The sequence below is a fragment of the Pan paniscus genome, chromosome 10, assembly GCF_029289425.2.
Source record: "Pan paniscus chromosome 10, NHGRI_mPanPan1-v2.0_pri, whole genome shotgun sequence".
Classification (NCBI taxonomy): domain Eukaryota; kingdom Metazoa; phylum Chordata; class Mammalia; order Primates; family Hominidae; genus Pan; species Pan paniscus.
In genome coordinates, this window is record NC_073259.2 from 140,008,512 (window position 1) to 140,036,381 (window position 27,870).

At 56.0% G+C, this 27,870-nt stretch overlaps 2 protein-coding genes across 9 annotated transcripts in view; both read left to right on the forward strand.

Annotated features, from left to right (window-relative positions):
• Nucleotides 1-8,415, forward strand: part of ULK1 (unc-51 like autophagy activating kinase 1) — a 29,445-nt gene extending 21,030 nt beyond the window's left edge. For 2 of the 6 annotated variants that reach the window (XM_034934867.4, XM_055096406.2), the window contains exons 18-28: nt 1-87; nt 543-811; nt 1,050-1,243; nt 1,605-1,714; nt 2,418-2,561; nt 3,504-3,688; nt 4,479-4,651; nt 4,744-4,862; nt 5,243-5,400; nt 6,366-6,501; nt 6,572-8,415. In XM_034934867.4, coding sequence (XP_034790758.1) covers nt 1-87; nt 543-811; nt 1,050-1,243; nt 1,605-1,714; nt 2,418-2,561; nt 3,504-3,688; nt 4,479-4,651; nt 4,744-4,862; nt 5,243-5,400; nt 6,366-6,501; nt 6,572-6,627 — 1,631 coding nt within the window. In that variant the 3' untranslated portion in view covers nt 6,628-8,415. Of the gene's footprint in view, nt 88-542; nt 812-1,049; nt 1,244-1,604; nt 1,715-2,417; nt 2,562-3,503; nt 3,689-4,478; nt 4,652-4,743; nt 4,863-5,242; nt 5,401-6,365 lie in introns of all 6 variants that reach the window. The other 4 variants (XM_063593777.1, XM_063593778.1, XM_055096407.2 and 1 more) reach the window with 3 other exon arrangements.
• A 4,028-nt stretch (nt 8,416-12,443) lies between these two features.
• Nucleotides 12,444-27,691, forward strand: PUS1 (pseudouridine synthase 1). 3 transcript variants are annotated; one of them, XM_034934890.3, is made up of 6 exons: nt 12,444-12,585; nt 13,772-14,000; nt 16,043-16,180; nt 22,971-23,073; nt 25,094-25,785; nt 27,342-27,691. In XM_034934890.3, the coding sequence occupies exons 2-6, from the start codon at nt 13,782-13,784 to the stop codon at nt 27,387-27,389; spliced, it is 1,200 nt and encodes a 399-aa protein (XP_034790781.2). In that variant the 5' UTR covers nt 12,444-12,585; nt 13,772-13,781; the 3' UTR covers nt 27,390-27,691. The 3 variants fall into 3 exon arrangements, with proteins under 3 accessions (XP_034790781.2, XP_008965548.3, XP_034790780.2); XM_008967300.4 differs by lacking the exon at nt 12,444-12,585 and adding an exon at nt 13,035-13,661; XM_034934889.3 differs by lacking the exon at nt 12,444-12,585 and adding an exon at nt 13,035-13,224.
• The last annotated feature ends 179 nt before the right edge of the window (nt 27,692-27,870 follow it).

Consider the following 27,870-nt stretch of genomic DNA (forward strand, 5'->3'; position numbering starts at 1 on the left):
TTGGAACCATCCCTGAGCGGCCAGGCTGGAGCGGGACGCCCTCCCCACAGGGAGCTGAGATGTGGGGTGGCAGGTCCCCTCGTCCAGGTGGGTGCAGTCCGGAGGGGGGAGGGGGTGCTAGGCTGACCTCCCTCGCTCACGTTGTCATCCTGGTCTAAAGCCCTTGCTTTTTCCAAGTGAAAAGGAGTGGGAAGGAAGCTGGTGGAACAGAAGCCAACTGCCTCTCCAGCTCCTGGCTGTGTGAGCTGGGGCAGGTTTCTTATCCCCTCTGTGCCAGTCTTCCGTGCTGGCTGAGGGTCAGGTTTAAGAGTGGCGCCTCAGCTACTCGGGAGGCTGAGGCAGGAGAATCGCTTGAACCTGGGAGGCAGAGGTTGCAGTGAGCCGAGATCATACCACTGCACTCCAGCCTGAATGACAGGGCGAGACTCCGTCTCAACAAAAGAAAAAGAGTGGGGCCTTGGAGTGCGTCTACCCCAAGGGGCTCCGTGTGGTAGCAGTGGGGCCCAGGGCTGGGTCGTGACGAGGCGTGTCTCTCTCTCTAGGCTCCTCTGCACCCGAGCACTCTACCCGCACTTCCGGGCTGGGCTGCCGCCTGCACAGCGCCCCCAACCTGTCTGACTTGCACGTCGTCCGCCCCAAGCTGCCCAAACCCCCCACGGACCCCCTGGGAGCTGTGTTCAGCCCACCACAGGCCAGCCCTCCCCAGCCGTCCCACAGCCTGCAGTCCTGCCGGAGCCTGCGGGGCTCACCCAAGCTGCCCGACTTCCTGCAGCGAAACCCCCTGCCCCCCATCCTGGGCTCCCCCACCAAGGTAATGGGCACTGCCATGTGTGCAGGGGCACGGAGCCCTGGGGAAGATGGGTGGGAGTGGCCAGTCCTGAACAAAGACCGAGGAAGGCAGCTCTGTACCTTTTGACCCCCGCCTGGGCTCATGCTCAGGCTGCTCCCACATGCCTGCCAGTTCCTGCGGACTCGGCCCCTTCCCCAGGCACTGGGCCCCAGGGCTGCAGGCCTGCGGGGCAGTCTTCACCCCATCTCTGTCCTCCTAGGCTGTGCCCTCCTTCGACTTCCCGAAGACCCCCAGCTCCCAGAACCTGCTGGCCCTCCTAGCCCGGCAGGGCGTGGTGATGACACCCCCTCGAAACCGGACGCTGCCCGACCTCTCTGAGGTGGGACCCTTCCATGGTCAGCCGTTGGGCCCTGGCCTGCGGCCAGGCGAGGACCCCAAGGGCCCCTTTGGCCGGTGAGTTGAGGGGACAGGCCTTGGACGGGCTTCTGAGGGGCAGCCCCTTTCCCCTGCGTTGTTCTGCTGTGTACTTCTGGGGGGTAGAACAGGAAAAGCCCAGCCTTGCCCTTCTGTGGGTGCCCAGTGTGGCTGGGTGCCAGAGAGCCTGGCCCACCTGTGGCTGGCGCTAGACCCCCAGCAGGTCCCCGTCCTGAGCCTCGCCATGCCCGCCTGTAAGCTGGGGTGACAGGAGCGCCTGCCTCTCGAGGTGGGCCAGGAGACCGTGCATCGTGTGTGTCTGGCCTGCAGAGGGACCTCTCGAGGTCCAGCTAGGGTGGGGTGGGCCGGGCACCCAGCACAGCCCCGCACCCTCCCACAGGTCCTTCAGCACCAGCCGCCTCACTGACCTGCTCCTTAAGGCGGCGTTTGGGACACAAGCCCCGGACCCAGGCAGCACGGAGAGCCTGCAGGAGAAGCCCATGGAGATCGGTGTGTGGGTGGGTGGGGGTCGGAGGCTGTGGGACGGGGGTCGGGTGGGGCTCGGAGGCTGCGGGACGGGGGTCGGGTGGGGCTCGGAGGCTGCGGGACGGGGGTCGGGGGGAGCTCGGAGGCTGCGGGACGGGGGTCGGGTGGGGCTCGGAGGCTGCGGGACGGGGGTCGGGGGGAGCTCGGAGGCTGCGGGACGGGGGTCGGGTGGGGCTCGGAGGCTGCGGGACGGGGGTCGGAGGCTGTGGGACGGGGGTCGGGGGGAGCTCGGAGGCTGCGGGACGGGGGTCGGGTGGGGCTCGGAGGCTGCGGGACGGGGGTCGGGGGGAGCTCGGAGGCTGCGGGACGGGGGTCGGGGGGAGCTCGGAGGCTGCGGGACGGGGGTCGGGGGGAGCTCGGAGGCTGCGGGACGGGGCTCGGAGGCTGCGGGACGGGGGTCGGGGGGAGCTCGGAGGCTGCGGGACGGGGGTCGGGGGGAGCTCGGAGGCTGTGGGACGGGGGTCGGGGGGAGCTCGGAGGCTGTGGGATGGGGGTCGGGTGGGGCTCGGAGGCTGTGGGACGGGGGTCGGGGGGAGCTCGGAGGCTGTGGGATGGGGGTCGGGTGGGGCTCGGAGGCTGTGGGACGGGGGTCGGGGGGAGCTCGGAGGCTGTGGGATGGGGGTCGGTGGGAGTCAGGATGCTCCTGAGCCCTTCCTTGCTCTCCCAGCACCCTCAGCTGGCTTTGGAGGGAGCCTGCACCCAGGAGCCCGTGCTGGGGGCACCAGCAGCCCCTCCCCGGTGGTCTTCACCGTGGGCTCTCCCCCGAGCGGGAGCACGCCCCCCCAGGGCCCCCGCACCAGGATGTTCTCAGGTGAGGGCTGGCTAGGCTGAAGCCCTGTCCCTTTTGGGGTGGTGGCAGCGCCCTAGCGGAGGGGGGCATCCTTTAACTCGGGTCACTGGACTACAGCCCCCCAGAGCCCGGGGGTGCCTGAGGAAGCAGCTCAGGCCCCTGAGAAACCCCTGCTCTGTCTCCCCGTCTGCGAAATGGACGTGGTTCTGGTATCCACCCCTCAGACCACCCCTGCCACTCAACCTGTGAGCGGTAGGTGCTCGTTCCCATTTATCCCCAAAACATGAGGTGAGCAGGGACGGTGTCTGGATCATGGCCTCCTTGCCCAGCTGTCGTGGGCTGTGCTGTGTTGGTCAGGAGTTGCCCTGATGAGCACAGGCCGTGCAGACAGGCATGCCCCTCGGTTCCCCAGCCAGTGGTGTGTGGGGATGCTCTGGGCCTGGGGCCTGGCTGGGTCCCCACTGCGGGTTCTGCCTGGGGAGGGGTGGGCTTGTGGGCGTCTGGTCCTGGCCAGGGGCTGCCATCGCTGGGGTCACCTGCCAGCCCCATAGCGAGGATGGGGGACTGCCTTGCCCTTTGAGGTCCTTTTGGGCCTTGGGCCCAGCTGTGGGGCACAGTAGCACACCAAGCCACGCACCTACCCCATTCCAGATAGTGGCAGCTGCTCTCCTCCCAGGCAGATCTGGGCTGGGGGTCGGGATACCCAGAGGGTCCCTTGGTGGGCACCGCAGCCCTTGGCCTGAGGTGGGGAGCTGGGGACTTGGGGGTTGTGGTGAGTGGCAAGAGGTTGAGGAGGGGCTCTAGGGGCCTGCTGTGCTTCTCCTGTTGGAGCATTGGGATATAACAGGTGTAAACCGAGGCAGAGGCACATTGGGCCCTGGAGGTGTGGGAGTCTGTGGGGGATGCATGGGGGCCACGGTGTCTGCTGGTCCTGGTGTGCCCCTCACTGCCCTCTCCCTGCAGCGGGCCCCACTGGCTCTGCCAGCTCTTCTGCCCGCCACCTGGTGCCTGGGCCCTGCAGCGAGGCCCCAGCCCCTGAGCTCCCTGCTCCAGGACACGGCTGCAGCTTTGCCGACCCCATTGCTGCGAACCTGGAGGGGGCTGTGACCTTCGAGGCCCCCGACCTCCCTGAGGAGACCCTCATGGAGGTGAGGGCTGGAGTGAGCAAAGGTTCCCATTCTGGCTGGAGGGTGTGTGGGGTGTGTGGGGTGTCGGGTGTGTGGGGTGTAGGGTGTGTGGGGTGTCGGGTGTGTGGGGTGTCGGGTGTGGGGTGTTGGGTGTGTGGGGTGTAGGGTGTGGGGTGTAGGGTGTGGGGGTGTAGGGTGTGGGGTGTCAGGTGTGTGGGGTGTAGGGTGTGGGGTGTCAGGTGTGTGGGGTGTAGGGTGTGTGGGGTATCGGGTGTGTGGGGTGTGGGGTGTAGGGTGTGTGTGTAGGGTGTGGGGTGTAGGGTGTGTGGGGTGTCGGGTGTGGGGTGTCGGGTGTGTGGGGTGTATGGTGTGGGGTGTCGGGTGTGTGGGGTGTCGGGTGTGGGGTGTAGGGTGTGGGGTATAGGGTGTATGGGGTGTCAGGTGTGTGGGGTGTCGGGTGTGTGGGGTGTCGGGTGTGTGGGGTGTGGGGTTTAGGGTGTGGGGTTAGGGTGTGGGGTGTCAGGTGTGTGGGGTGCAGGGTGTGTGGGGTGCAGGGTGTGTGGGGTGCGGGGTGTGTGGGATGTTGGCTGTGTGGGGTGTCGGCTGTGTGGGGTGTCGGCTGTGTGGGGTGTACGGTGTGTGGGGTGCAGGGTGTGTGGGGTGTCGGGCGTGGCACATCCCAGCTGCCCGGGCTGCAGCAGGGGAGGGGACCCTGCCCTGCCTCCCCAAGGCGTCATCAGTGAGTCTGAAGGGAGACAAGCCCCATCCAAGCCTGGGCAGCACGTGCCGCCCTGACGGCCGCTTCCTGCAGCAAGAGCACACGGAGATCCTGCGTGGCCTGCGCTTCACGCTGCTGTTCGTGCAGCACGTCCTGGAGATCGCAGCCCTGAAGGGCAGCGCCAGTGAGGCGGCGGGGGGCCCTGAGTACCAGCTGCAGGAGAGTGTGGTGGCCGACCAGATCAGCCTGCTGAGCCGAGAATGGGGGTGGGTGCCGCCAGGGCTGGGGCGGGGTGGGGCGGGTGGTGGCCTGGAGGCCAGGACCAACCGGCCTCCTCTGATCTGCCTGCTGCCCCCAGCTTTGCAGAACAGCTGGTGCTGTACCTGAAGGTGGCCGAGCTACTGTCCTCCGGCCTGCAAACTGCCATCGACCAGATCCGGGCCGGCAAGCTCTGCCTGTCGTCCACTGTGAAGCAGGGTGAGGGCTGCGACCGCTCAGCCCACATGCCGGGTTGGGGAGGAAGCCCACCTTGCAACTGTCTGGGTGACAAGGTGACAGGGAGGCTGCTTGAGTAGGCCCCTGTGCAAAGGCCTTGGGGCCTGGCCCAGTGTGCAGAGCACAGAGGCCATTGGGTCGGACAGCACCCTGGAGCCCAGTATGCAGAGCACAGAGGCCGTGGGGTCGGATGGCACCCGGGACAAGGTGCGGAGCCTGGCCACACCCTCAAGGCCACGGGGAGCCAGGGCTGTGGCAGGGAGGGAGGGACGTCCTCACTCAGTGCACCGGGCAGATCATGGCCACTCCAGCCCTGCCCCGTGTCTGCTGCACCCTGAGCTGACCACCCTCGTCCTTTGCAGTGGTGCGCAGGCTGAATGAGCTGTACAAGGCCAGCGTGGTGTCCTGCCAGGGCCTGAGCCTGCGGCTGCAGCGCTTCTTCCTGGACAAGCAGCGGCTTCTGGACCGCATTCACAGCATCACTGCCGAGAGGCTCATCTTCAGCCACGCTGTGCAGATGGTACGGGACAGACAGACACCAGTGGGGCAGGGGCCAGGAACTTCCAGGCCAGCCGTCTCCACTGGGAGGGGACCTTGATGCCCACAGCGTGGTGAGACTTTGGGGGGTGTCACTTCTGGAGGTCTTGAAATGACAGCATTATGCACCCCCAGCCTCCTGCAGGCGCTCGCAGCTCGGCTGGGTGCATCCTTGATTGTACGGGTGCCGTGGCCCATGTGCATCCTGCCTCGCCCCGACTCAGTTTCCCCAATTGTAAAATGAGAGACTTGGTCTTCAGGCCTCGTAGTCAGGTGTCAGCCTCCAGAAGCAGCACCTGGTCCCGGACAACCTGCCTGGAAGTGTGGTGCACTCAGGTGGTACCGCGGGCAAAGACTCCCTGCTTGGGCTCTGAAGAGCTCCCTCTGCCTCTGAGGTGGTGCCCCCTTTTCGTTTATTTTTTGTTGTTTTTTTTTTTAAGACAGGGTCTTGCACTGTTGCCCAGGCTGAAGTGTAGTGTAGCCGCTAACTCCTGGGCTGAAGTGATCCTCTTGCCTCAGCTTCCCAAGATGCTGGGTATTACAGGCAAAAACTCATGAGTGCCTGAGTCTCCTTTTTTAAGAAAATTTAAGCATGTAGTAAAAATCCAGTCTGAACAAACATGGGAAAAGTCAGCCTCCCTCCTGCCCCCCTTCCTGCCCAGGCAGGCCAGGCAGCAGCAGTAATGACACTGACTGAGCGGCGGGCACTCTGTTGTCCTGGGGCCGGGCTGAGAGCGCTGGCCAGGGTCATCTGGTTCCAGGCAGTGTCTCCCCTTGGCCCTGTGACCATCCCCTCTGCACAGCAGGCTGCACCAGCACTTATGTCCCCACGTCACTGCCCTGAGCGCCTATCTGCCATCCCTGGGCCGCTGCCGTGGGTGCAGGGCAGCCCTTGCTGGGAGGGAGTGGGGTGAGCTGCCCCTGTCCAGCCTCTGTCCTCGCCCCCAGGTGCAGTCGGCTGCCCTGGACGAGATGTTCCAGCACCGTGAGGGCTGCGTCCCGCGCTACCACAAGGCCCTGCTGCTCCTGGAGGGGCTGCAGCACATGCTCTCGGACCAGGCCGACATCGAGAACGTCACCAAGTGTGAGTGCCAGGCTGGGGTGGGGGCTGGGGACTCTGGGCGTCTCCCTCACACTCCCCTCTCCCTCCACAGGCAAGCTGTGCATTGAGCGGAGACTCTCGGCGCTGCTGACTGGCATCTGTGCCTGACCTTTCTGGCCTGGCTGGGCCCCCCGTCCTGCCGAGCCCTGCAGAGTGGGCTCTGTGTGCTGGCTGGACTCCTCGGGACAAGCCCATGGCGCTGATCGCTGGTGCTGAGCCCTGCCCTGGGCCCCACGGACAGTCAGCCTGCCGGCCTCCCTGCAGCTCACGGGGCAGAACCAGCACATCTGGAGCCACACAGCTTGGGGGTGTCTCCCATCTTTTACAGGTGGGGATCACAGAATTTCTGCCCCTCCAGCTGCCTGGCTCAGCAGGCGTGGGTGCCACCACCCTCTAGCCCCAGGGCAGCCCCGGAGGACAGGCAAGGGCCTGAGACCACTGCCGACTCAAAGCCAAAGCGAGCTCCTGCTTAGGGCAGGTCAGCAGGCACTGTGCCCAGGAAGAGCCTGCGGCCTCGGCGTCCCCCAGTTTCCAGGAGCCTCTCCCTCCGAGATACCCACCCAGCTTTGTCAATCACCCAAGCACTTTATGCATATAGAGACAGAACCTGGACCTCACCAGGGACTGCTGGGCAGCGATTCCTGGCAGTGGCCTGGTGTTTGTACATACACATATGCGGACACATGCCAGGGCCCCCCAAGCCCGAGCACCGGACCACGTTGCTGCCCAGGTCTGGACCTCAGCGGGAGAACTGGCTCCGGGGGGAGTGGGGCCCTGCGCTAGAGGCAGAGGCAGTTCTTTGTTCAAGGGTTCCTCTGGGGACCGGCAGCAGAGGCACCGTGTTCTCTCAGCCCTGGATACGTCTTGTAATCTTTCACACTTTATTCCTAAAATGTGTCTTATTTTTATGCAGCTCATTTTTTCTTTAAAGGAGAAAACTTGTAGGTGTTTAAGAATTGGTTTTGGGAGGGCGAGGACTGGGCCAGGTTAGAGGCAGATGGCACAGGGGCGTGTGGCGGGCGGGTGAGGCTGCTTTGCACACCTGTGTTGGTGGCTGTCCCCTGCCGCCCCTCCCTGTGGCGGCAGCAGGACAGGTGTGTGCCCAGCACCCTCCCTACCTGGGCCTGGAAGCAGATGAGGGGAATACTTCATGCAAAGAAAAAAGTAACATGTGCAAAAGCTCCCCGTCCAGCTTTGACAGTCAGTTTTGATGTCAGCTCCTCGGCAGGGTAGGCCTGATGACAGCCCTGTCCCTCCCTGCCTCTGCCTTGCCCAGGGCCACGGAGGGCGTCTGCAGAGAGGCCTGCCTTCCGGATTCCAGGCGGGCATGCCCTGCAAACCCCGCCTGGGCCTCCCTTGGTCTGCCCAGCCCTTGGTTAGCCCTGCCTGAATCAGTAGATACTTGAACGAGTCCCCAGTCTGCGGGAGGCAGTGGTGGGGCCATGGACCCATGCGGGGGGTTCCAGAGTCACACGCCACATAACAGACAAAAATACACACACGTGTGTTTTTCTTTGCAATACTTGAAATATTGCCACTGTGCTTGGACTTAGAAGAAGAAAATCCCCGTGACTTCTTCTTCATCACCTTGATGGCTTTATTCTCACCTTGTGGGGCATGTTTGTATTTATTGCTTCATGGCCGACTGGAATCCTGAGTCCTGGGAAGCTGGCACTGCGGGGATCTTGCCCGGTGTCCTGGTCCTCTTGCTTCCGTCGCGGCCGCATGTGCGTGTGTCCAAGCAGGTCCTGGGCGCCTCAACTGCTGCCCCTGGTTGAATGTTCTCTTGATAGTGCTGGACCCTTTGTCTATTTTAAAGCAAATTTTGTGTGATTTCCTGCCCTTTGCGTTATATTGTATAATACCAACGTAAGGAAATAAACCTTTGGAATTGTTGGGCTGGTGTCACCACTTGTCTTCGTTGGCTTGTCACTGTTTTCAGGGTTCTGTCATTTTCTTTCTCAGCCGAGGTGCAGGAGCCCAGGGCCCCTCCACAGGTGCCCACAATGGTCGACACAGCCCTGGGAGCAGAGCCCCAGGGCAGAAGCTGGATGTGTTGAGGGACAATGCAAACCCCTGCGCCACAGGAGGCCTCTCCCGCCAGGCTGGGGGTCCTGCACAGGGTGAAGAGAGTCCAGAGGGCAGGGCACCTGCCTTGGTATAGCTTTGGGCACCTGCTTTGACTCCTTTGGGGGATACACCTAGGAGGGGCTTTCGGGGCCACGTGGAGCTCTGTGTTAACTTCCAAGAAGCAACACGGTTCGTTCACTGCAGCCTCTGAGCAGCTGGGCCTCCAAGGCCTTGCCGTGTGGTTTTGATTTGCATTTCCCCAAGGGGTCATGACGTCGAGCATCACAGGTACTTGGCGGCCATTTGTGTGTCTTTGGAGGAACATCTAAATCCTTTGCCTCCCCCTTTTTATTTATTTATTTATTTTTTAATTTGAAATGAGTAACTCTGTTGTTCAGGCTGGAGTGCAGTGGCGCGATCTCGGCTCACTGAAACCTCTGCCTCCCAGGTTCAAGAGATTCTCCTGCCTCAGCCTCCCAAGTAGCTGGGACTACAGCCACCAAGCCCGGCTAATTTTTGTTTTTGTTTTGTTTTGTTTTTAGTAGAGACGGGGTTTCACCGTATTAGCCAGGATAGTTTCAATCTGATGTTGTGGTCTGCCTGCCTTGGCCTTCCAAAGTGCTGGGATTACAGGCATGAGCCAGCGCACCTGGCTGTTTTTTTTTTTTTTTTGAGACAGTCTCCCTCTGTCACCCAGGCTGGAGTGCAGTGGTGCAATCTTGGTTCACTGCAATCTCTGCCTCCCGGGTTCAAGCGATTCTCCAGGCTCCCGAGTAGCTGGGATTATAGGCAAGTGCCACCACGCCCAACTAGTTTTTGTATTTTTAGTAGAGACGGAGTTTCACCATGTTGTCCAGGATGGTCTCAATCTGACCCCGTGATCCACCTGCCTGCCTCATCCTCCCAAAGTGCTGGGATTACAGGCGTGAGCCACCACGCCCCAACTTTTTTTTTTTTTTTTTTTTTTAGTTGAAATCTCACTCTGTAGCCCAGACTGGAGTGCAGTGCTGCAATCTGGGCTCACCGCAACGTCCGCCTCCCAGGTTCAAGCAATTCTCCTGCCTCAGCCTCCCGAATAGCTGGAACTACAGGCATGCGCCCAGCTAATTTTTTGTATTTTTAGTAGAGACGGGGTTTCACATGTTGGCCAGGCTGGTCTCGAACTCCTGTAGAGTTCGCATTTTTAAAACTATATATTGTTTTTATTAGATAAAAATAACTTGCTAAAAACCGCAGTAAGAAGTGAAAGTTCATTAAGAGGTTGGTGTTCTCGAGGAAGGGGAAGGCGGAGACCTTGATTTCTGAGTCCCAAGAGGGGCTGCTTCCAAACTGAGCCTCCTCAGACAGGAGCAGCTGCACTGGGCACCGAGTGAGAAAGTGTGGTGGAGCAGCTGCCAGGCTGTGGGTGCCGTGATCCTCCTGGTACTTCTGAAACGTAAAGAAATGCCCAGACGGTCACTACAAACATGGAATTTTGATGGTGTTAATATCATTTTTTAGAGCAGTTTTATATATCTGTAGGAAAATTGAGTAGGACGTACAGAGAGATCTGCCCTCTCCCCTGTCAGTAACACGTCACGTTCGTGCAGTGCCTTTGTCTCTGCTATTGAACCCAATATTCATATTTTAGATTTTTAAAAATCATGGACACTTCTAATACTACAGGTTCTGTCATAGTACCCGAAGTCCATAGTTCACATCATGGGGTCACTCGATGTACACTGGGCTTTGCAGAAGTGTCACGCCACACATCACCCTAAGGTCCTCTGGGCTCCACCTGTTGCCCTCTCCCAGCCTAGCTCTGCTGGCCCCGGTCTTCCTGTCCTCGTAGTTTTTCTTGTTTCAGAATGTCCCGTAGTTGGAATCATACACTATGCCCAGGGCTTGGGAGCTCATTTCCTTTTTTTTTTTTGAGACGGAGTCTCGCTCTGTCGCCCAGGCTGGAGTGCAGTGGCGCGATCTCCGCTCACTGCAAGCTCCGCCTCCCGGGTTCACGCCATTCTCCTGCCTCAGCCTCCCGAGTAGCTGGGACTACAGGGGCCTGCCACCACATCCTGCTAAATTTTTTTTGTATTTTTAGTAGAGATGGGGTTTCACCATGTTAGCCAGGATGGTCTCGATCTCCTGACCTCGTGATCCGCAGGCCTCAGCCTCCCAGAGTGCTGGGATTACAGGCGTGAGCCACTATGCCTGGCCTTTTTTTTTTTTTTTTTTTTTTGAGACAGTCTTGCTATGTTGTCCAGGCTGGAGTGCAGTGGCGGGAACTCAGCTCACTGCAACCTCCACCTCCCAAGGTTCAAGCGACTCTTGTGCCCCAGTCTCCTGAGTAGCTGGGATTACAGGCGTGAGCCACTGCACCCAGCCTGGCTAATTTTTGTATTTTTAGAGACAGGGGTTTTGCCACGCTGGCCAGGCTGGTCTCAAACTCCTGGCCTTAAGTGATCCGCCCTCCTGGCCTCCCAAAGCGTTAGGATTACAGGCATGAGCCACTGTGCCTGGTCTCTTCTTTTTAGAGCTGCATAGTATTCCATTGTCTGGAGGTACCACAGTTTTTCCATTCACCTGTCGACATATCGGTTGTTTCTGCATTTGGGCAGTGGTAAATAAAGCTGCTGTAAAGGTCCTTGTGCCAGAGCCAGGTGGTGAGGGTGGGCCCAGGGGAAGCCATGGCAGTACAGGAAGGACCTCATCCCTGCACACACTGGCCATGTGGGGGCAGGGCTCTAAGCCAGGGGGACCAGGCCTGGGTGCCCACACTGCCACAGAACTGTGGCCCCCCTGGGTGCCTGTCCAAACCCCCCCGCCTCAGTCCTGGAGCCTGGGCTGGTGGAAGGGTGCCCTCCTGGGGGGTCACTTAGTACAGCTGAGCCACCCTCCCAGCTGGACAATTGCATCTCCCTCCTGCCTCCCCTTCTGCCTCGGCCACCAGCTCCTCACAAGCCACTCGCAGCCCACTGAGTGCCCCTTGGGAAGGGGTGTCAGATTGGATCCCTGGGGCTCCCACCTCACTCATAGCCAATGCCAAGTCCTCGGTGGCCCACGAGGCCCCACACAACCTGGCCCCGGACCCCTTGGTCCTCTTTTCCTATCAGTCCCTCCAGTCATCACGCAGCCCTGTGGTTTCTCTACCTGCATACTCCAGGTGGGCACAGTGCCCAGGCCCCACTGAGTCCTCACCTGTAGGAGAAGGCACAGCCCCTGGAGGGCGGGAGTGGGGCTGCTGCAGACGGCTGGCTCCTGCCTCCTGGCCCTTGCACTGCCAGGAACACGCTCTCCCCAACACCTCCATGGCTCATTCCCCAAATTCAAGCTTGTAGTTGGTTGAATTGTGGCCCCAGAGATGGGATTAAGGATTTTGAGATTATGCCAGATTATCTGTGCGGGCCCAGGATCATATGAGTTTGTCTAAGGGAAAGCAGGAGACAGGAGGGCAAGCTTGGGAGAGGAGGAAGTGGTGGGCGCGGTGGCCACACCTGGAATCCTAGCACTTCGGGAGGGGAGGCGGGAGGATCGCTTGAGCTCAGCAGTTCGAGATCTGCCTGGGCAACATAGTGGGCCGGTCTCTTAAAAAAAAAAAAAAAAAAAAAAAGGCCGGGCGCGTGGCTCACGCTTGTAATCCCAGCACTTTGGGAGGCCGAGGAAGGCGGATCACGAGGTCAGGATATCGAGACCATCCTGGCCAACATGGTGAAACCCTGTCTCTACTAAAATACAAAAAAATTAACCGGGCGTGGTGGCGGGCGCCTGTAGTCCCAGCTACTCCGGAAGCTGAGACGGGAGAATCGCTTGAGCCCGGGAGGTGGAGATTCCGAGCCGAGATCGCGCCACTGCGAAAGAGCAAGACTCTGTCCCCCGCCACCCAAACAAAACAAAACAAAACAAAAAAGAGTGGCTACTTTTCAGGAGACCGCATCTCTATAACAAATAAGAAAAAATTAGCCGAGCGTGGTGGGGCGCGCCTGCGAGGACCGCTGGAGCCCGGAGGCGGAGGCTGCGGTGAGCGGTGACCCCTCTACCGTGCGGGTGAAGGGCAGGGCGGAGCCGCCCCTGCGCCCCAGCGTCTGTGGAACGGGGACGGGGAGCGGGGCTGGGGCCACACGAGGGCCGCACAGGGTGGGTGCCACTGAGGGTCTGGGGGCCGAGCCCGTGGGAGCGGACCCGGCAACGGAGAGGAGCGGGGCCAGCGTGGGCTCAGCGCTTCCCCTGCTCCGCTGGGCGGGCGACAGCACCCGGGAGGCGGCGGCGGAGCGACCACTCGCGCGGCCGCGGTGCTGGATGCAGGAGGGCCTGGCGCCCCGCCCCCACCATCCCAATCCCCGCCCTCAACACCCTAATCCCCGCCCCACCCCACCCCCACCCCACCCCCTAATCTCCGCCCCCATCAGCCCCCATCTCTGCCCCCGCCCTGCCTCTTCTCCTGAAGAATTTTTGTCCGCGCTCGGCCGCCGTGCAGTCGGTCGTTCCACTTCCGCCTTCGCCCACGTGGTCCGGCTCCGGCTCAGTCTGCCGCCTCGCGAATGGGGCCTGAGCAGGAGCGAGCCTCTCTGGTCCCGACGCGGGTGGCCCGGGTCTCCTCGACTCCTGAGGAAAGCCCACCGGGCGGGGCGGGAGGTGAAGAGGCTGGGGAAGTCAGAGGTTAACCTGGGCGTCAGGGGACGTTGGAGTTTATCCGTCAGGGTCCCGGGGCGGTCTGGGGGCAGTAGAGACGGGGCTTGGGCGCGGGGCCTGAGAGGTCAGGGGTCAGCAGGAGTGAGGCTGGGGCGTCCAGGTCCGAGAGGTCAGGGGCCAGCAGGAGTGGGCTTGGGGTGTGCGGGTCCGGGAGGTCAGGGGTTAGCTGGAGAGGGGCTGGGGCGCCGGTTTCCCGGAGGTCAGGGGTCAGAAGGAACAGGGCTGCAGCGTCAGGGTCCGAGAGGTTAGGGGTCGGCAGAGGCGGAGCTGGGGCACTGGGGGTCAGGGGTCGGGGATCAGGGCGGGGTCGGGTGCACTGGTAGCCTGCGCATGGGCCTCCAGCTTCGCGCGCTGTTGGGAGCCTTCGGACGGTGGACCCTGCGCCTGGGACCGCGTCCGTCCTGGTAATGACCGCGACGCCGGGCGACCCCGCTATGCCCGCCCAGCCCAGCCCACCCCAGTCCACCCCGCGGGGTGCCGAGCGGGCCCCCGCTCACGCCGCCCTTCTCCGCAGCTCGCCGCGCATGGCCGGGAACGCGGAGCCGCCGCCCGCCGGAGCCGCATGCCCCCAGGACCGGAGGTCCTGCAGCGGCTGGGCCGGGGGCGACCGCGTCTGGGAGGACGGAGAGCATCCGGCGAAGAAGCTCAAGAGCGGTGGGGACGAGGAGCGGCGCGAGAAGCTGCCCAAGCGGAAGATCGTGCTGCTCATGGCCTATTCGGGCAAGGGCTACCACGGCATGCAGGTGTGGCCGCCCGGGAAGCGGCAGGTCCCGCGGGGTTTAGGTGCAGGTGCGGCCGCCGGGGAAGCGGTGGGTCCGGCTGGGTTTAGGTGCAGGCGCGGTCGCCCAGGTAGCGGCGGGTCCGGCAGGATTTAGGTGCAGGCCCAAGCAGCTTTCACTGCTCCTGCTGCACGCGAGCTCCTGCTGCTTTCCATCAGGCCCGGCCCTGCCGCTAACCACTGTTATCTGGGGCGGGGTTCACTTGCTGTGTGCCTGAGTCCTCATCTTTAGGATGGGAGTGCTCACAGCACCTGCTAAGTAGAGTGTGAAGATGAGCTAGGTGTACTGACGCTCGGTGCTGAGAACAGTGGACAGCTCGGGGCAGCTCAGAAGAGCCTGCTGTCGTGAGCGTTAAGGGGACAGAGAGCTAAGTATTACAGTTGTGAAGATTCTCTTCTCAGCCCACTTCCTTTTCTGGAAGGTAGAGGGTCTGGGTACATTCAGGTAGGTGTATTTTTTTTTTCTTTTTGAGGCGTGGTCTCCCTTTGTGGTCCAGGCTGGAATGCAGTGGTGCATCCACACTGCTCGCTGCAGCCTCCACCTCCTGGGCTCAAGAGATCCTCCCACCTCAGCCTCCCGAACATCGAGGGCTGTAAGTGTCCTTGACCTCACGGCCTGAATAATTTTTTTTATAATTTGCAGGAATGGTGTCTTGCTAAGTTTTTTATTATTTATAGGAATGGGGTCTCGCTGTGTTGCCCAGGCTGCTCTCGAACTCCTAGGCTCAAGCGATCCTCCTGCCTCGGCCTCCCTGTGTTGTGATTACAGGCATGAGCCACTGCGACTGGCCTCAGGTAGACATTCCTTTTGTTCCTTTTTGTAGTTAACACTGTGGCTTTGCCCAGTTCTGTGTTCTTTAAACATCTTTAAACATTTCCACAGAAGGTCATGCAGTGCATGCAGTGTCTGACTGAAACAAAAGTTTAAGAAAATAATGCTTAACTTTGGCAGTTGTTATAACAGCTTTTATGGTGAAAGTTATAAGTAATGGATTGCTTTTTTTTTGGAGACAGAGTCTTGCTCTGTCGCCCAGGCTGGAGTGCAGTGGTGGGATTTTGGCTCACTACAGCCTCCGCCTCCCGGGTTCCAGTGATTCTTGTGCCTCAGCCTCCCGAGTAGCTGGGACTACAGGCGCTCGCCACCATGCCCATCTAGTTTTTGTATTTTTAGTAGAGACGGGGTTTCACCATGTTGGTCAGGCTGGCCTTGAACTCCTGACCTCAGAGTATCCTCCTGCCTCCGTCTCCCAAAGTGCTGGAATTACAGGGGTGAGCCACAGAGCCCGGCCGACCACTGTGCACTGCAACCTCTGCCTCCCAGATTCAAGCAATTCTCCTGCCTCAGCCTCCTGAGTCACTGGGATTAAAAGCATACCTAATTATTTATTTATTTATTTTTGAGACAGAGTTTTCCTCTGTCACCTAGGCTGGAGTGCAGTGGTACATTATCAGTTCACTGCAACCTCCACTTCCCAGGTTCAAGCGATTCTCCTGCCTCAAGAGCCTGGCACCACGCCCGGCTAATTTTTGTATTTTTAGTAGAGACAGAGTTTCACCATGTGGGCCAGACTGGTCTCGAACTCCTGATCTCAAGTGATCCACCCTCCTCGGCCTCCCAAAGTGCTGGGATTACAGGTGTGAGCCACTGCACCTGGCCATAGATTACTTTATAGTCAATGTTTTTTTTTTAAAGTATAAGTAGCACCCACGGCACTGATTTTGTAATTGACAGATTGTGGAAGTAGGTGTATGCACAGGTTCAATCAAACCTGTGTTTTGTTTGATTCCATTCCACGCTACCCACCCCCTAGCATGGAGCAGTCCGGCCCCAGGGTGAGTGAGCAGAAAACAGTGTTTTCACCTGAGCGTGGCAGTTCACACTTGTAATCTCAGCACTTCAGGAGGCCAGAGGAGCGCTTGAGGCCAGGAGTTCAAGACCAGCCTGGGCAACATCATGGCGACCCCTGTCTGCAAAATATAAAATCTGTTTTTGTCTCCTTTTTCCAGAGGAATGTTGGGTCCTCACAATTCAAAACAATTGAAGATGACTTGGTGTCTGCCCTCGTCCGGTCAGGCTGTATTCCTGAAAATCATGGTGAGGACATGAGGAAAATGTCCTTCCAGCGCTGCGCCCGGACAGACAAGGTGGGTAGCGGCCTTCTCTGCCCCTCCCCCGCTGCTATGAGCAGCACGTGGCCCACTTTCCAGCTCAGTGTTCTGGCTTGTTATGCTGTTTCTGAGCACATAATGATGTACAAATCAAACTAGCCTACGCCTTATGTAGGTGAGACGTCCAGGAGCCTGGTCAGCTCAGGTATAGCTGGATCTAGATGCTCCCTGCCAGTGGGACTCTGTGTTCTCTCTGGTCTTTGCTTTCTCTTGTGTTGATTCTGTTCTCAGGGACACACATTCTTGCAGGTGGCACAGTGGCGGCCGCAACGTCTGCTTTCGACCCTCCAATCAGGCTCACTCTGAGGCAGATGTAATTGTGTGGCTGCAAAGGCAGAGAGCCACACTTGTATGATGCAACATTCTCTTTTCTTTCCTTTTTTAGAGTCAGGATCTCATTCTGTTGCCCAGGCTGGAGTGCAGTGGCATGATCATGGCTCACTGCAGTCTCAAACTGCTGGGCTCAAGCAATCCTCCTGCCTCAGCCTCCCGAGTAGGTGGGTGTATTAGTCTGTTGTCACACTGTTATAAAGAACTGCCCAAGATTGGGCAATTTATAAAGAAAAGAGGTTGAATTGACTCAGTTCCACATGGCTGGGGAGGCCTCAGGAAACAGATCATGGCGGCAGGTACGAGAGAGTGAGGAGGGTAAGCGGAAGAGCCCCTTGTAAACCATCAGATCTTGGGAGAACTCACTCACTATCACGAGAACAGCATGGGGGAAACCGGGCCCATGATCCAGTCACCTCCCACCAGGTCTTCCCTAGAGACGTGGGGATTACCTTCAACATGAGATTTGGCGGGGACACAGCAAAACCGTATCACTGGAACGACAGGCACTCCACCATGCCTGGCTAAATTGTTTTTTTTTTTTTTTTTTTAATATGGGGTCTTGCTGTGTTGCGAAGGGGTCTCAAACTCCTGGGCTCCAGTCATCTTCCCACCTTGGCGTCCCAAAGTACTGGGATTTACAGGCATGAACCGCCACATCTGGCTTGAAATTAATAAATAATTCACTGTATTATAAACTGAGTATATTCAGGATATCCTCATTTCGGCGTGTAATCCATATAAAAATCTCTTCATGGGATAAATGTAATACTGTTTTTGTGTGTATGCTAAGTCCACACTCATCACAAATCCACCACCCTGGACCTGTTTTGTGGTCTCAGCTGCATGGGGCTGGTGACCCAGCACTGTTCCTTCAGAACCACAAGGCTGAGTACTCCTGTTTGCGATTGGTTTTCACGTCCACCCTGGACGCTGCTGCTGGCCTGTGTGGAAGCACATGCCAAGTGGTCCTGTGACGCCACATTCCTGTGCTTGGGACTGAACCATGGGATTGGGTGTGCACAGAGTGGCCCGCCACAGGGAATGGGGATGTCTCTAAGGAGGGACCCAGTGTAGGGTCCAGCCCTACAGGGCCTGTGGGTTTTCTCTTCATGTGCGGAGACAAGATATCGTAGAAAAATAAAGATACGAGACAAAGAGATAGAAGGAAAGACAGCTGGGTCCAGGGGACCACTACCACCAATGGGCCGAGTCTGGTAGTGGCCCCAAATGCCTGGACGCACTGCTATTTATTGCATACAAGGCAAGGGGACAGGGTAAGGAGCGTGCGTCATCTCAAGTGATTGATAAGGTCACGCGAGTGACATGTCCACCGGACAGGGGTCCTTTCCCTTTGTGGTAGGTGAGGCGGAGAGGGAGGACAGCATACGTCAGCATTTCTTCTATGCACTTATCAGAAAGATCAAAGACTTTAATACTTTCACTAATTGTGCTACTGCTATCTTCTAAGAACTGAAAAGCAGGAGCCAGGTGTGCAGGTGGAGCATGAAAGTGGACAAGGAGCGTGACCGTTGAAGCACCACAGGGAGCTGTTTAAGCCCGCGGATGACTGCGGACAGGCCTGGGTAATGTCAGGCCTCCCACAAGAGGTGGTGGAGCAGAGTGTTCTCTGACTACCCTGGGGAGAGGGAGACTCCCTTTGCCGGTCTGCGAAGTAACAGGTGCCTTCCCAGGCACTGGCGCTACCAGTAGTCCGGGGAGCCTTCAAGCGACCCTTATCTGGGCGTGACAGAGGGCTCACGCTCTTGTCTTCTGGTCACCTCTCACAGTGTCCTTCAGCTCCTGACTCTGTATGGCCTGATTTTTCCTAGGTTATAATTATAGAACAGAGATTATTATAATAGTAAAGAGTAATACTACAAACTAATGATTGATAATATTGGTATATAATTATATCTATATCCTATTTCTAGTATAACTTTTCTTATTCTAATTATTTTCTTTATTACACTGGAACAGCTCGTGCCTTCAGTCTCTTGCCTCGGCACCTGGGTGGCTTACCGCCCACAACCCAACGTTTGGCAGACGGGGACAGCAGAGCCGGAGAGAACAGATAGCTTTTGTGTAGCACGTATGAGGCATCAGTGAACGTGATACCTGTCATCCTTGCTCTTCCGAGTGCCTGGCTCTGTCACATGGCTCTCAGGCTGCCTGAAGGCATTAGGGGCCTATCAGAGACATAACTTTTTGCCGGTCAGGATCCTCCGGGAATCTGAATAAAGCTATGGCTCTTTTTCCCACAAATGCCTAGTTTCAAAGGCACACAGATCCCTGGGGATCCATGGATGCGTACTGGAGCCGTCGTACAGAGGGGAGAACACAAAGAGGGATCCACAAGTTCACTCCTAGTGGGTGAGAACACAAAGAGGGATCCACAAGTTCACTCCTAGTGGGTGAGAACACAAAGAGGGATCCACAAGTTCACTCCTAGTGGGTGAGAACACAAAGAGGGATCCACAAGTTCACTCCTAGTGGGTGGGGGTGATGCATCTGTGGCTCAAGGTAGAGAGTTCTGTGGGTCTTAACTATTTTCATTTTCTTTTTGATTTTTCCATTTACAGCTCTCTGGTTGTTTTCAGGGAAGAAAAGTAACAATTTGTCCAAGCTGATGAAGAGAGCATTTCAAAATAGGGTCCTTGTATTTATTTTTATTTCTGCTGTTATTAGAGAGATGGTTTCATTCTAATACGTTTTCTCACTTGTATGGGGAAACTTGCAGAAGTAAATCCATGAGGCCGGCACGGTCACACCCGAGTGCCCTGCCCTTCAGATGAAAACACAGTAACAGTTTAACATTTTTGTTATTTATTTATTCATTTATTTTTGAGACGGAGTTTCACTCTTGTTGCCCAGGCTGGAGTGCATTGGCGTGATCTTGGCTCACCGCAACCTCACCTCCTGGGTTCGAGCCATTCTCCTGCCTCAGCCTCCCGAGTAGCTGGGAATACAGGCATGCGCCACCACGCCCGGCTGATTTTGTATTTTTAGTAGAGATGGGGTTTCTCCATGTTGATCAGGCTGGTCTCGAACTCCTGACCTTAGGTGATCTGCCTGCCTCGGCCTCCCAAAGTGCTGGGATTACAGGTGTGAGCCCCCGTGCCCGGCCTATTGTTTATTTTTGTGTGTGTGTGTTTCTGCTGTTTAACATTCTGTTTTTGTTTCAGATTTTAAAAATAGCTTTATTGAAATATAATTCACTTTTGGCCGGGCGTGGTGGCTCACGCCTGTAATTCCAGCACTTTGGGAGTCCAAGGCGGGCGGATCACTTGAGGTCAGGAATTCAAGACCAGTCTGGCCAACATGGTGAAACCCTGTCTCTACTAAAGATACAAAAATTAGCCAGGTGTGTTGGTGGATGCCTGTAATCCCAGCTACTCAGGAGGCCGAGGCAGGAGAATTGCGTGAACCTGGGAGGCGGAGGTTGAAGTAAGCTGAGATGGTGCCACTGCACTGCAGCCTGGGTGACAGAGTGAGACTCCATCTCAAAAAAAAAAAAAAGCAAAAAAGGAAATATAATTCACTCTTGTACAATTGACCCATTGAAAGTGTACAGTTCGGGCCGGGCGCGGGGGCTTAGCCTGGAATCCCAGCACTGTGGGAGGCCGAGGTGGGCGGATCACCTGAGGTCAGGAGTTCAAGACCAGCCTGGTCAATATGGTGAAACCCCGTCTCTACTAAAAATACAAAAATTAGCCAGGTGTGGTGGTGCACGCCTGTAATCCCAGCTACTCAGTAGGCTGAGGCAGGAGAATCGTTTGAATCCGAGAGGTGGAGGTTGCAGTGAGCTGAGATCGTGCCATTGTACTCCAGCCTGGGCAACAAGAGTGAAACTCCGTCTCAAAAAATAAAACAAAACAAAAAAAAGTGTGCGGTTCAAGCTGGGTGTGGTGGCTCACGCCTGTAATCCCAACACTTTGGGAGGCCAAAGTGGACGGATCACTTGAGGCCAGGAGTTCGAGACCAGCCTGGCCAACATGACAAAATCCCATCTCTACTAAAGATACAAAAATTAGCAAGGCATGGTGGCTTACACCTGTAATCCCAGCTACTTGGGAGGCTGAGGCACGAGAATCTCTTGAATACAGAAGACGAAGGTGGCAGGGAGTCGAGGTTGCGTCACTGAGCTCCAGCCTGGCAAAAAAAAAAAAAAGTATACAGTTTAGTGATTCCAGTATATTCACAGAGCTGTGCAGCCATCACCACAGCCAGACATAGGACACCCCAGAGGTACCAGGTGTCCCTCAGCTGTTGACCCCCCAGGATGTCTCGAGTGTTCTCACTTCAGCTTCTACAGAGTGGTTGGCAATGAGATGTATTTTCTTTCCCTTTTTTGGTGCTAAGTCTTTGAAATCTGTTGTATATTTACCTAAAGTCATCTTGTTTCAGAACATCTCGTTTCATTCTGCCACGTTCCATGTGTGGATCTGGCCAGTGGAACATCTCAACAGTTTATTTTACTCTTTCCAACTTTTTATTTTGAAAATTTCATACCTTCATAAAAGTCTTAAGAATAATGCCATGATTCTTAATAATGCCACATGATTCTTACGTGGGTGCCATGAGCACCCACAGTCTTCCCAGATTCACCAAGGTTAGGTTTTTACCATATTATCATAGTTGTGTGTGGTTTTTTTAAAAATTCATTTTATTTTATTTTTTGAGATGGAGTTTCACTCTTGTTGCCCAGGTTGGAGTGCAATAGCACGATCTCAACTCACTGCAACCTCCACCTCCCGGGTTCAAGTGATTCTCCTGCCTCAGCCTCCCGAGTAGCTGGGATTACAGGCACCTGCCACCACTCCCAGTTAATTTTTTGTATTTTTAGTAAAAATGGGATTTCACCATGTTGGTAAGGCTAGTCTCGAACTCCCGACTTCAGGTGATCCGCCTGCTCCGGCTTCCCAAAGTGCTGGGATTACAGGCATGAGCCACCGCACTCGGCCCGTTTTTTTGTTTGTTTTTGCTTTCTTTTTATTTATCTTTTTTTTACCTTTTTTGAGACAGAGTCTTGCTCTGTTGCCCAGGCTGGTCTTGAACTCTTGGGCTCAAGCAGTCTTCCTACCTTAGCCTCCCAAAGTACTGGGATTATGAATGACAGCCACTGTGCTTGGCCTTTTCTATCTTAAAATGGAACCATTTGAGAGTAAGTTGGAGACATCATCATCCTTTACCCTGAAACATCTTAGCATGAGTCTCCAAGGGACTGTGACATCCTTCAGCAACCTCACTCTATCAACCTGATAGAGTACCATCATCTAACATGTCCAAAGTAGGAAACTCTCTTTTCTGTTTTCTTTTTCTTTTCTTCAGCTTCTTTGATGTGGCATGCCTTTTATTTTTGTTAACTGGTCTGGGATCTAATCTAGGATCATTAGTGGCATTCAGTTGTCATGTCTCTTGAGCTTCCTTTAATCGAAAACGATCTCCTTGGCCGGGCATGGTTGCTTACACCTGTAATCCCAGCACTTTATGAGACTGAGGTGGGAGGATCACTTGAGGCCAGGAGTTCGAGACCAGTCTGGGCAACATAGCAAGACCCTGTCTCTACAAAAAAAATTGAAAACTAGCCAGGCATCGTGGTGCCTGTCTGTAGTCTCAGCTACTTGGGAGTCTGGGGTGGCAGGATTGCTCAAACCTGGGAGGTCAAGGTTGCTGTAAGCCAAGATCGGCACCACTGCACTCCAACCTGGGTGACAGACCAAAACCTTGTCTCAAAAAGAACCCAACAAAAAATCTATAGAAACTTACTTTTAAAAAGAGGTGAAATAGACAGTAAAGTGTGCGAGTCTTAAGTGTAAACTTGATCAGTTTTTATCTGTGTACCTACCTGTGCACGCACTACCTGTCCTCAGAAGGCCCCTCCCTTTCCTCCAGGGCCACTGCAGTTCTGACTCAGGTGGGGACCCCTTCCTCACTCTGCTCTTGGTTCTAAGTTGTGTTTTCTCTTTTCCCCAATCTTTGGGAGTCATATTTTCATATCTTTTTTTTTTTTTTGAGGTGGAGTCTGGCTCTGTCACCCAGGCTGGAGTGCAGTGGCACGATCTCAGCTCACTGGAAGCTCCGCCTCCCGGGTTCACACCATTCTCCTGCCTCAGCCTCCCAAGTAGCTGGGACTACAGGCGCCTGTCACCATGCCCGGCTAATTTTTTGTATTTTTAGTAGAGACTAAAAATACATTTAGTAGAGACTAACATTTCATGTTAGCCAGGATAGTCTCGATCTCCTGACCTCGTGATCCACCCGCCTCGGCTGGGATTACAGGCGTGAGCCACTATGCCCGGCCCTCCAGATGCATTTTTAACAGCTGAATTCATGTGTGAAATGACGTAAGGTCCGCGTAGTCCTTCTTTCTCAGAGACCAGCGTGCGAGGCCCAAGGGACCCACCTTCCGTCACCCGTTCTGCTTTGTTTACAGGGTGTGTCCGCAGCCGGCCAGGTGGTATCCCTGAAGGTGTGGCTGATTGAGGACATTCTAGAAAAGATCAACAGCCACCTTCCCTCTCACATTCGGATTCTGGGTAAGCCTTGCAGTGCAGGCAGCCACACACCTGGTTGTAGATGGTCTTGCAGAGACACGAGGCTATGCATGCTCCTGCCTTTTCCAACTGTCTCTGATGCAGAAGTGTAGTCAGAGTTGCTTTGCAGCTGGTTCTGACCTTCAGAAACGGGAGCCACTAGACAGGAGTAGAAAGCTGCTCATTTGCAGTGCTTGTTGCTACACGGGCGCCTTGTTTTAAGCAAACACAGGATGTGAAAATCCAAATTCATGGTTAAAATGAACAGTTGTTCCCTCTTATGGCAGGACTGATAAATGGAATTTTTAGGCCTCCTTAAAATGTGACTGTCTACCTTTTAAGTGGCAGGTACAGGCAACTTACATAATACATTCGTTCATTCATTTATTCTGTTTGTTTTTTGAGAGAGTCTCGCTCTGTCACCCAGGCTGGAGTGCAGTGGTGCAATCATGGCTCACTGCAGCCTCCGCCTCCCGGGTTCAAGCAATCCTCAGCCTCCTGAGTAACTGGGACTACAGGTGTGTGCCACCACACTTCATTTTTGAGTTTGTAGAGATGGGGTCTCATTGTGTTGCCCAGGCTGGTCTTGAACTCCTGGGCTCAAGTGATCCTCCTGCCTTGGCCTCCCAGAAGCCGCTTATATTTAATGTAATGATAGGTGTGGCTGGGCGTGAATCTGTCGTCTTGCTCTCTGTTTTCTTTTCCTTTTTGTTTTGGTGTCATCCCAAGAAAACAGAACTGTTGTCTGCCTGACTGGTCTGCTTGGAGAGAAGTGTTTGAGACAGGGTCTTGTTCTGTTGCCGAGGCTGGAGTGCAGTGGTGTGATCACAGCTCACTGTAGCATCGACCACCTGGGCTCAAGGGATCCTCCCGCCTCAGCCTATAAGCTGGGACTACAGGCACACGCTACCACAGCCGGCTGAATTTTTATTTTTTTTTTGTAGAGATGGGGTTTCGCCATGTCGCCCAGGCTGGTCTCAAACTCCTAGGCTCAATCAGTTTACCTGCCTCAGCCTCCCAAAGTGTTGGCATTACAGGCATGAGCTGCTATGCCCAGCCCACAGCCTGATTATTTTAAGATTCATCCATGCTGTTGTGTATGTCAGCAGTCTGTTCCTTCTCATTGCTGCGGGGTGTTCTGTTCTGTGGGTGTGCCACGGATTGTTTATACAGTTACCTGCTGATGGACATTGGGTGATTTCTAGTTTTGGGCTGTTAGAAGTAAAGCCACTAAGAACATTTACATATGAGTCATAAATAGGATTCGGTAATCCCTGTTGATTTTACCCACTGTTAAGTTTTTGTTTTTATTTTTATATTTTTTATGATGGAGTCTTGTTCTGTTGCCCAGGCTGGAGTGCAGTGGCGTGATCTCGGCTCACTGCAACCTCCACCTGCCTCCTGGGTTCAAGTGATTCTCCCACCTCAGCCTTCCCAGTAGCTGGGATTACAGGTACACGCCACCACGCCCAGCTAATTTTTGTATTTTTAGTAGAGATGGTGTTTCACCATGTTAGTCTCAAACTCCTGACCTCAGGTGATCCACCCACCTCGGCCTCCCAAAGTGCTGGGATTACAGGCATGAGCCACTGCGCCCGGCTGCTTTTATGATTTTAAATTCACACATAATAATTATACATACTTATGTAGAATTATGTGTGATATTTCCAGTCATGTATAATGATCAAATAGGGCAATTAGCATAATATATCCATCACTCCAAGCATGTATCATTTCTTTGCATTGGAGACATTCCGTATCTTCTCACTATTGGAAAATTACAATAAATGGTTGTAAATTCAGTCACCTTATAGAGCACTGCACCTGTCCCTCCTGTCCATCGTCCTCCTGTGCCTGTTCCCCAGCCTGTGGCTGCCCCCTCCCCAGAGAAGCCGATGCTTGCTGGAGCTTGGTCGGTGCTCTGGGTAAGGAGACGCTGGGGCTCACGCCGTGCTCAGGCTGCTCCCTGGTCATCCAGGCACTTCTCACCTGCCTTTCTCCTCTCTGACCACCTCCCCCCTAGGACTGAAGCGGGTCACGGGCGGGTTTAACTCCAAGAACAGATGTGATGCCAGGACCTATTGCTACCTGCTGCCCACGTTTGCGTTTGCGCACAAGGACCGGGACGTGCAGGATGAGACCTACCGCCTGAGCGCCGAGACGCTGCAGCAGGTCAACAGGCTCCTGGCCTGCTACAAGGGCACGCACAACTTCCACAATTTCACCTCGCAGAAGGGGCCGCAGGATCCCAGTGCCTGCCGCTACATCCTGGAGATGTACTGCGAGGAACCCTTTGTGCGGGAGGGCCTGGAGTTTGCGGTGATCAGGGTGAAGGGCCAGAGCTTCATGATGCATCAGATCCGGAAGATGGTCGGCCTGGTGGTGGCCATTGTGAAGGGTTATGCCCCTGAGAGCGTGCTGGAGCGCAGCTGGGGCACAGAGAAGGTGGACGTGCCCAAGGCGCCGGGACTCGGCCTGGTCCTGGAGAGGGTGCACTTCGAGAAGTATAACCAGCGCTTTGGCAACGATGGGCTGCATGAGCCGCTGGACTGGGCGCAGGAGGAGGGAAAGGTTGCAGCCTTCAAGGAGGAGCACATCTACCCCACCATCATCGGCACCGAGCGGGACGAACGCTCCATGGCCCAGTGGCTGAGCACCTTGCCCATCCACAACTTCAGTGCCACCGCTCTCACGGCAGGTGGCACGGGCGCCAAGGTAGGGGCACAGTCCCAGCAGTGCTCAGCAGAACACAGGCCCACATTGTTCCCATTGTACAGAGGAGTGAGCTGAGGCACAGAGAAGTGTGTCACTTCCCCCCAAGGCCACACAGCTGCTGCAGGAGCAGGGGCAGGCGGTCTTGAGATGTTCCTTGTCTGCCTGCCTGTGCCACCCACTTGCTCCCCCACGGGGTGCTTTTCGACCCTGGGAGGGCTGTCCCAGGGTCAGGCTTGCTGCCAGCACACCTACTATGGACCTGGCATGGAGCGTAATCAGCGGCTAGACAGCTGCGGAATGTAGCTTAGAACCGGAACATACAGGATTGTAGGTGCAGACGCTAAAAGCTAAGTGAATGAAAATGTCATTCTCAGTTCTTCGCTCTGGGGTGAGAGATGTCCCCAAAGCCCGAGTTTGTTCTTTTTTTGTTTGTTTGTTTGAGACGAAGTCTTGTTCTGTCACCCAGGCTGGAGTGCAGTGGCGCGATCTCGGCTCACTGCAAGCTCCGCCTCCCGGGTTCACGCCATTCTCCTGCCTCAGCCTCCCGAGTAGCTGGGACTACAGGCACCTGCCACCACGCCCGGCTCATTTTTTGTATTTTTAGTAGAGATGGGGTTTCACCGTGTTAGCCAGGATGGTCTTGATCTCCTGACCTTGTGATCCACCCGCCTTGGCCTCCCAAAGTGCTGGGATTACAGGCGTGAGCCACTGCGTCCGGCCAGCCTGAGTTCTTTCATGGTGGCCCAGTGAGGTTTCAAAGGGTGACATTCCCAGGCAGGGCTCAGGGAGATTCTTCCTGTCATCTAGATATCTGTGAAAAGAGAGTCCTTCCTGCATACCTGGGTGGCAGATTCAACTGTGTGCCGGCCCCAGGGAGGTAAGGTGGGCAGGCGAGGGGCCAGGCACCTGGCGAGCCGTCCTATAGATGGGGCGATGAGAGGCCCCCAGCCCAGGGACGGCAGGGAGTGGGGGGGCCAGCGGTGGCCAGGAGCCCTCGTTTCATCTGAAGGGGGTACTCGTGGCTCAGTGGCAGCTGGTGGTGGCCATGTTGGAATGTGACAGTGACTGCATGCTTAAATGTTATCAAGGGAAACCAGCGTTGCATACTGGTATGGGAAATCTTCTCTTTTTTAAGTGCTGGTAGTTAATTTTTCCCAAGCCCGGTGCAGGCTAAATGCAGCGCAGGTGCTGATTTGGCCTGGGCCAGATTGGACTGCTGTGGACTCCACTGATGAGAGGCATATATACTTCCGAGGCACCTGCATTTGTTGAGTTTCCAAATGGCCCCATTTTATTTTCCCCTGTGGTCATGCGACCTGTGAGGATGTGAAGGAGCCCAACAAAGGCCCCTCTAGTGTCCCCAGCCCTTGGCTTTTCCTGCGCAGGTTCCTGACCTGGTTAAGAGAATGACCGAGAACAAACACCAGCCTCTGCTCCTGATGAGGGAGTGGTGGGGGCACGGCTCCTGTGCCAAGCCTGTCATGGGCCCCTGCGGGCATCCAGGAGCAGTGGAGAGAGTGCTTGCCTCTTATTCTCCATGTGGTCTTTTTCTGCAGGTGCCCAGTCCCCTGGAAGGCAGCGAAGGGGACGGAGACACTGACTGAGGCGATGGGAGCTGCCCACCAGAGTGCCTCTGAGCAGCTCACAGTGTGTGCCCAGATGTGCCACCCCTGTGGGCAGCAAGAAGCTGGGATCGCTGCAGCCATGTTTTCCCGGCCATGGCTTCTCAGGCCTGCCTGGCAGATGTGGCCCGGCGTTGTAACCTCAGGACCTTCCCTTGTAGGAACAGCCTTTCTCGAATCTGTTTTCAGCTCTTGCATTGCATAGATGAACCTCAGCATGTAAAGAACTATTTTTTTAAAGAAGTGATTTTCTTATTAAACAAGTACAAATTTTGCTTAGTCAATCCTTGGTTTGCCTTTTTCTTAGTCTTTTTTAACATTTTTTTCGTCCACAGAGATGAGCAGAGCATGGTGTCCCGTTGAGAACAGATATGGCTGAACAAAAGAGACAGGCCCAGGAGGTTGGCTCAGCCTGTAATCCCAGCACTTGGGAGGCTGAGGTGGGCAGATCGCTTGAGTACAG

Excerpts from the sequence above, each read along its gene's own strand:
- PUS1 (XM_008967300.4), top strand. The coding sequence starts at position 13,588 with ATGGGCCTCCAGCTTCGCGCGCTGTTGGGAGCCTTCGGACGGTGGACC. Across the intron at positions 13,662-13,771 it reads CTGGGACCGCGTCCGTCCTG|CTCGCCGCGCATGGCCGGGA; the intron begins GTAATGACCGCG and ends CCTTCTCCGCAG. Across the intron at positions 16,181-22,970 it reads GCTGCGCCCGGACAGACAAG|GGTGTGTCCGCAGCCGGCCA; the intron begins GTGGGTAGCGGC and ends CTTTGTTTACAG.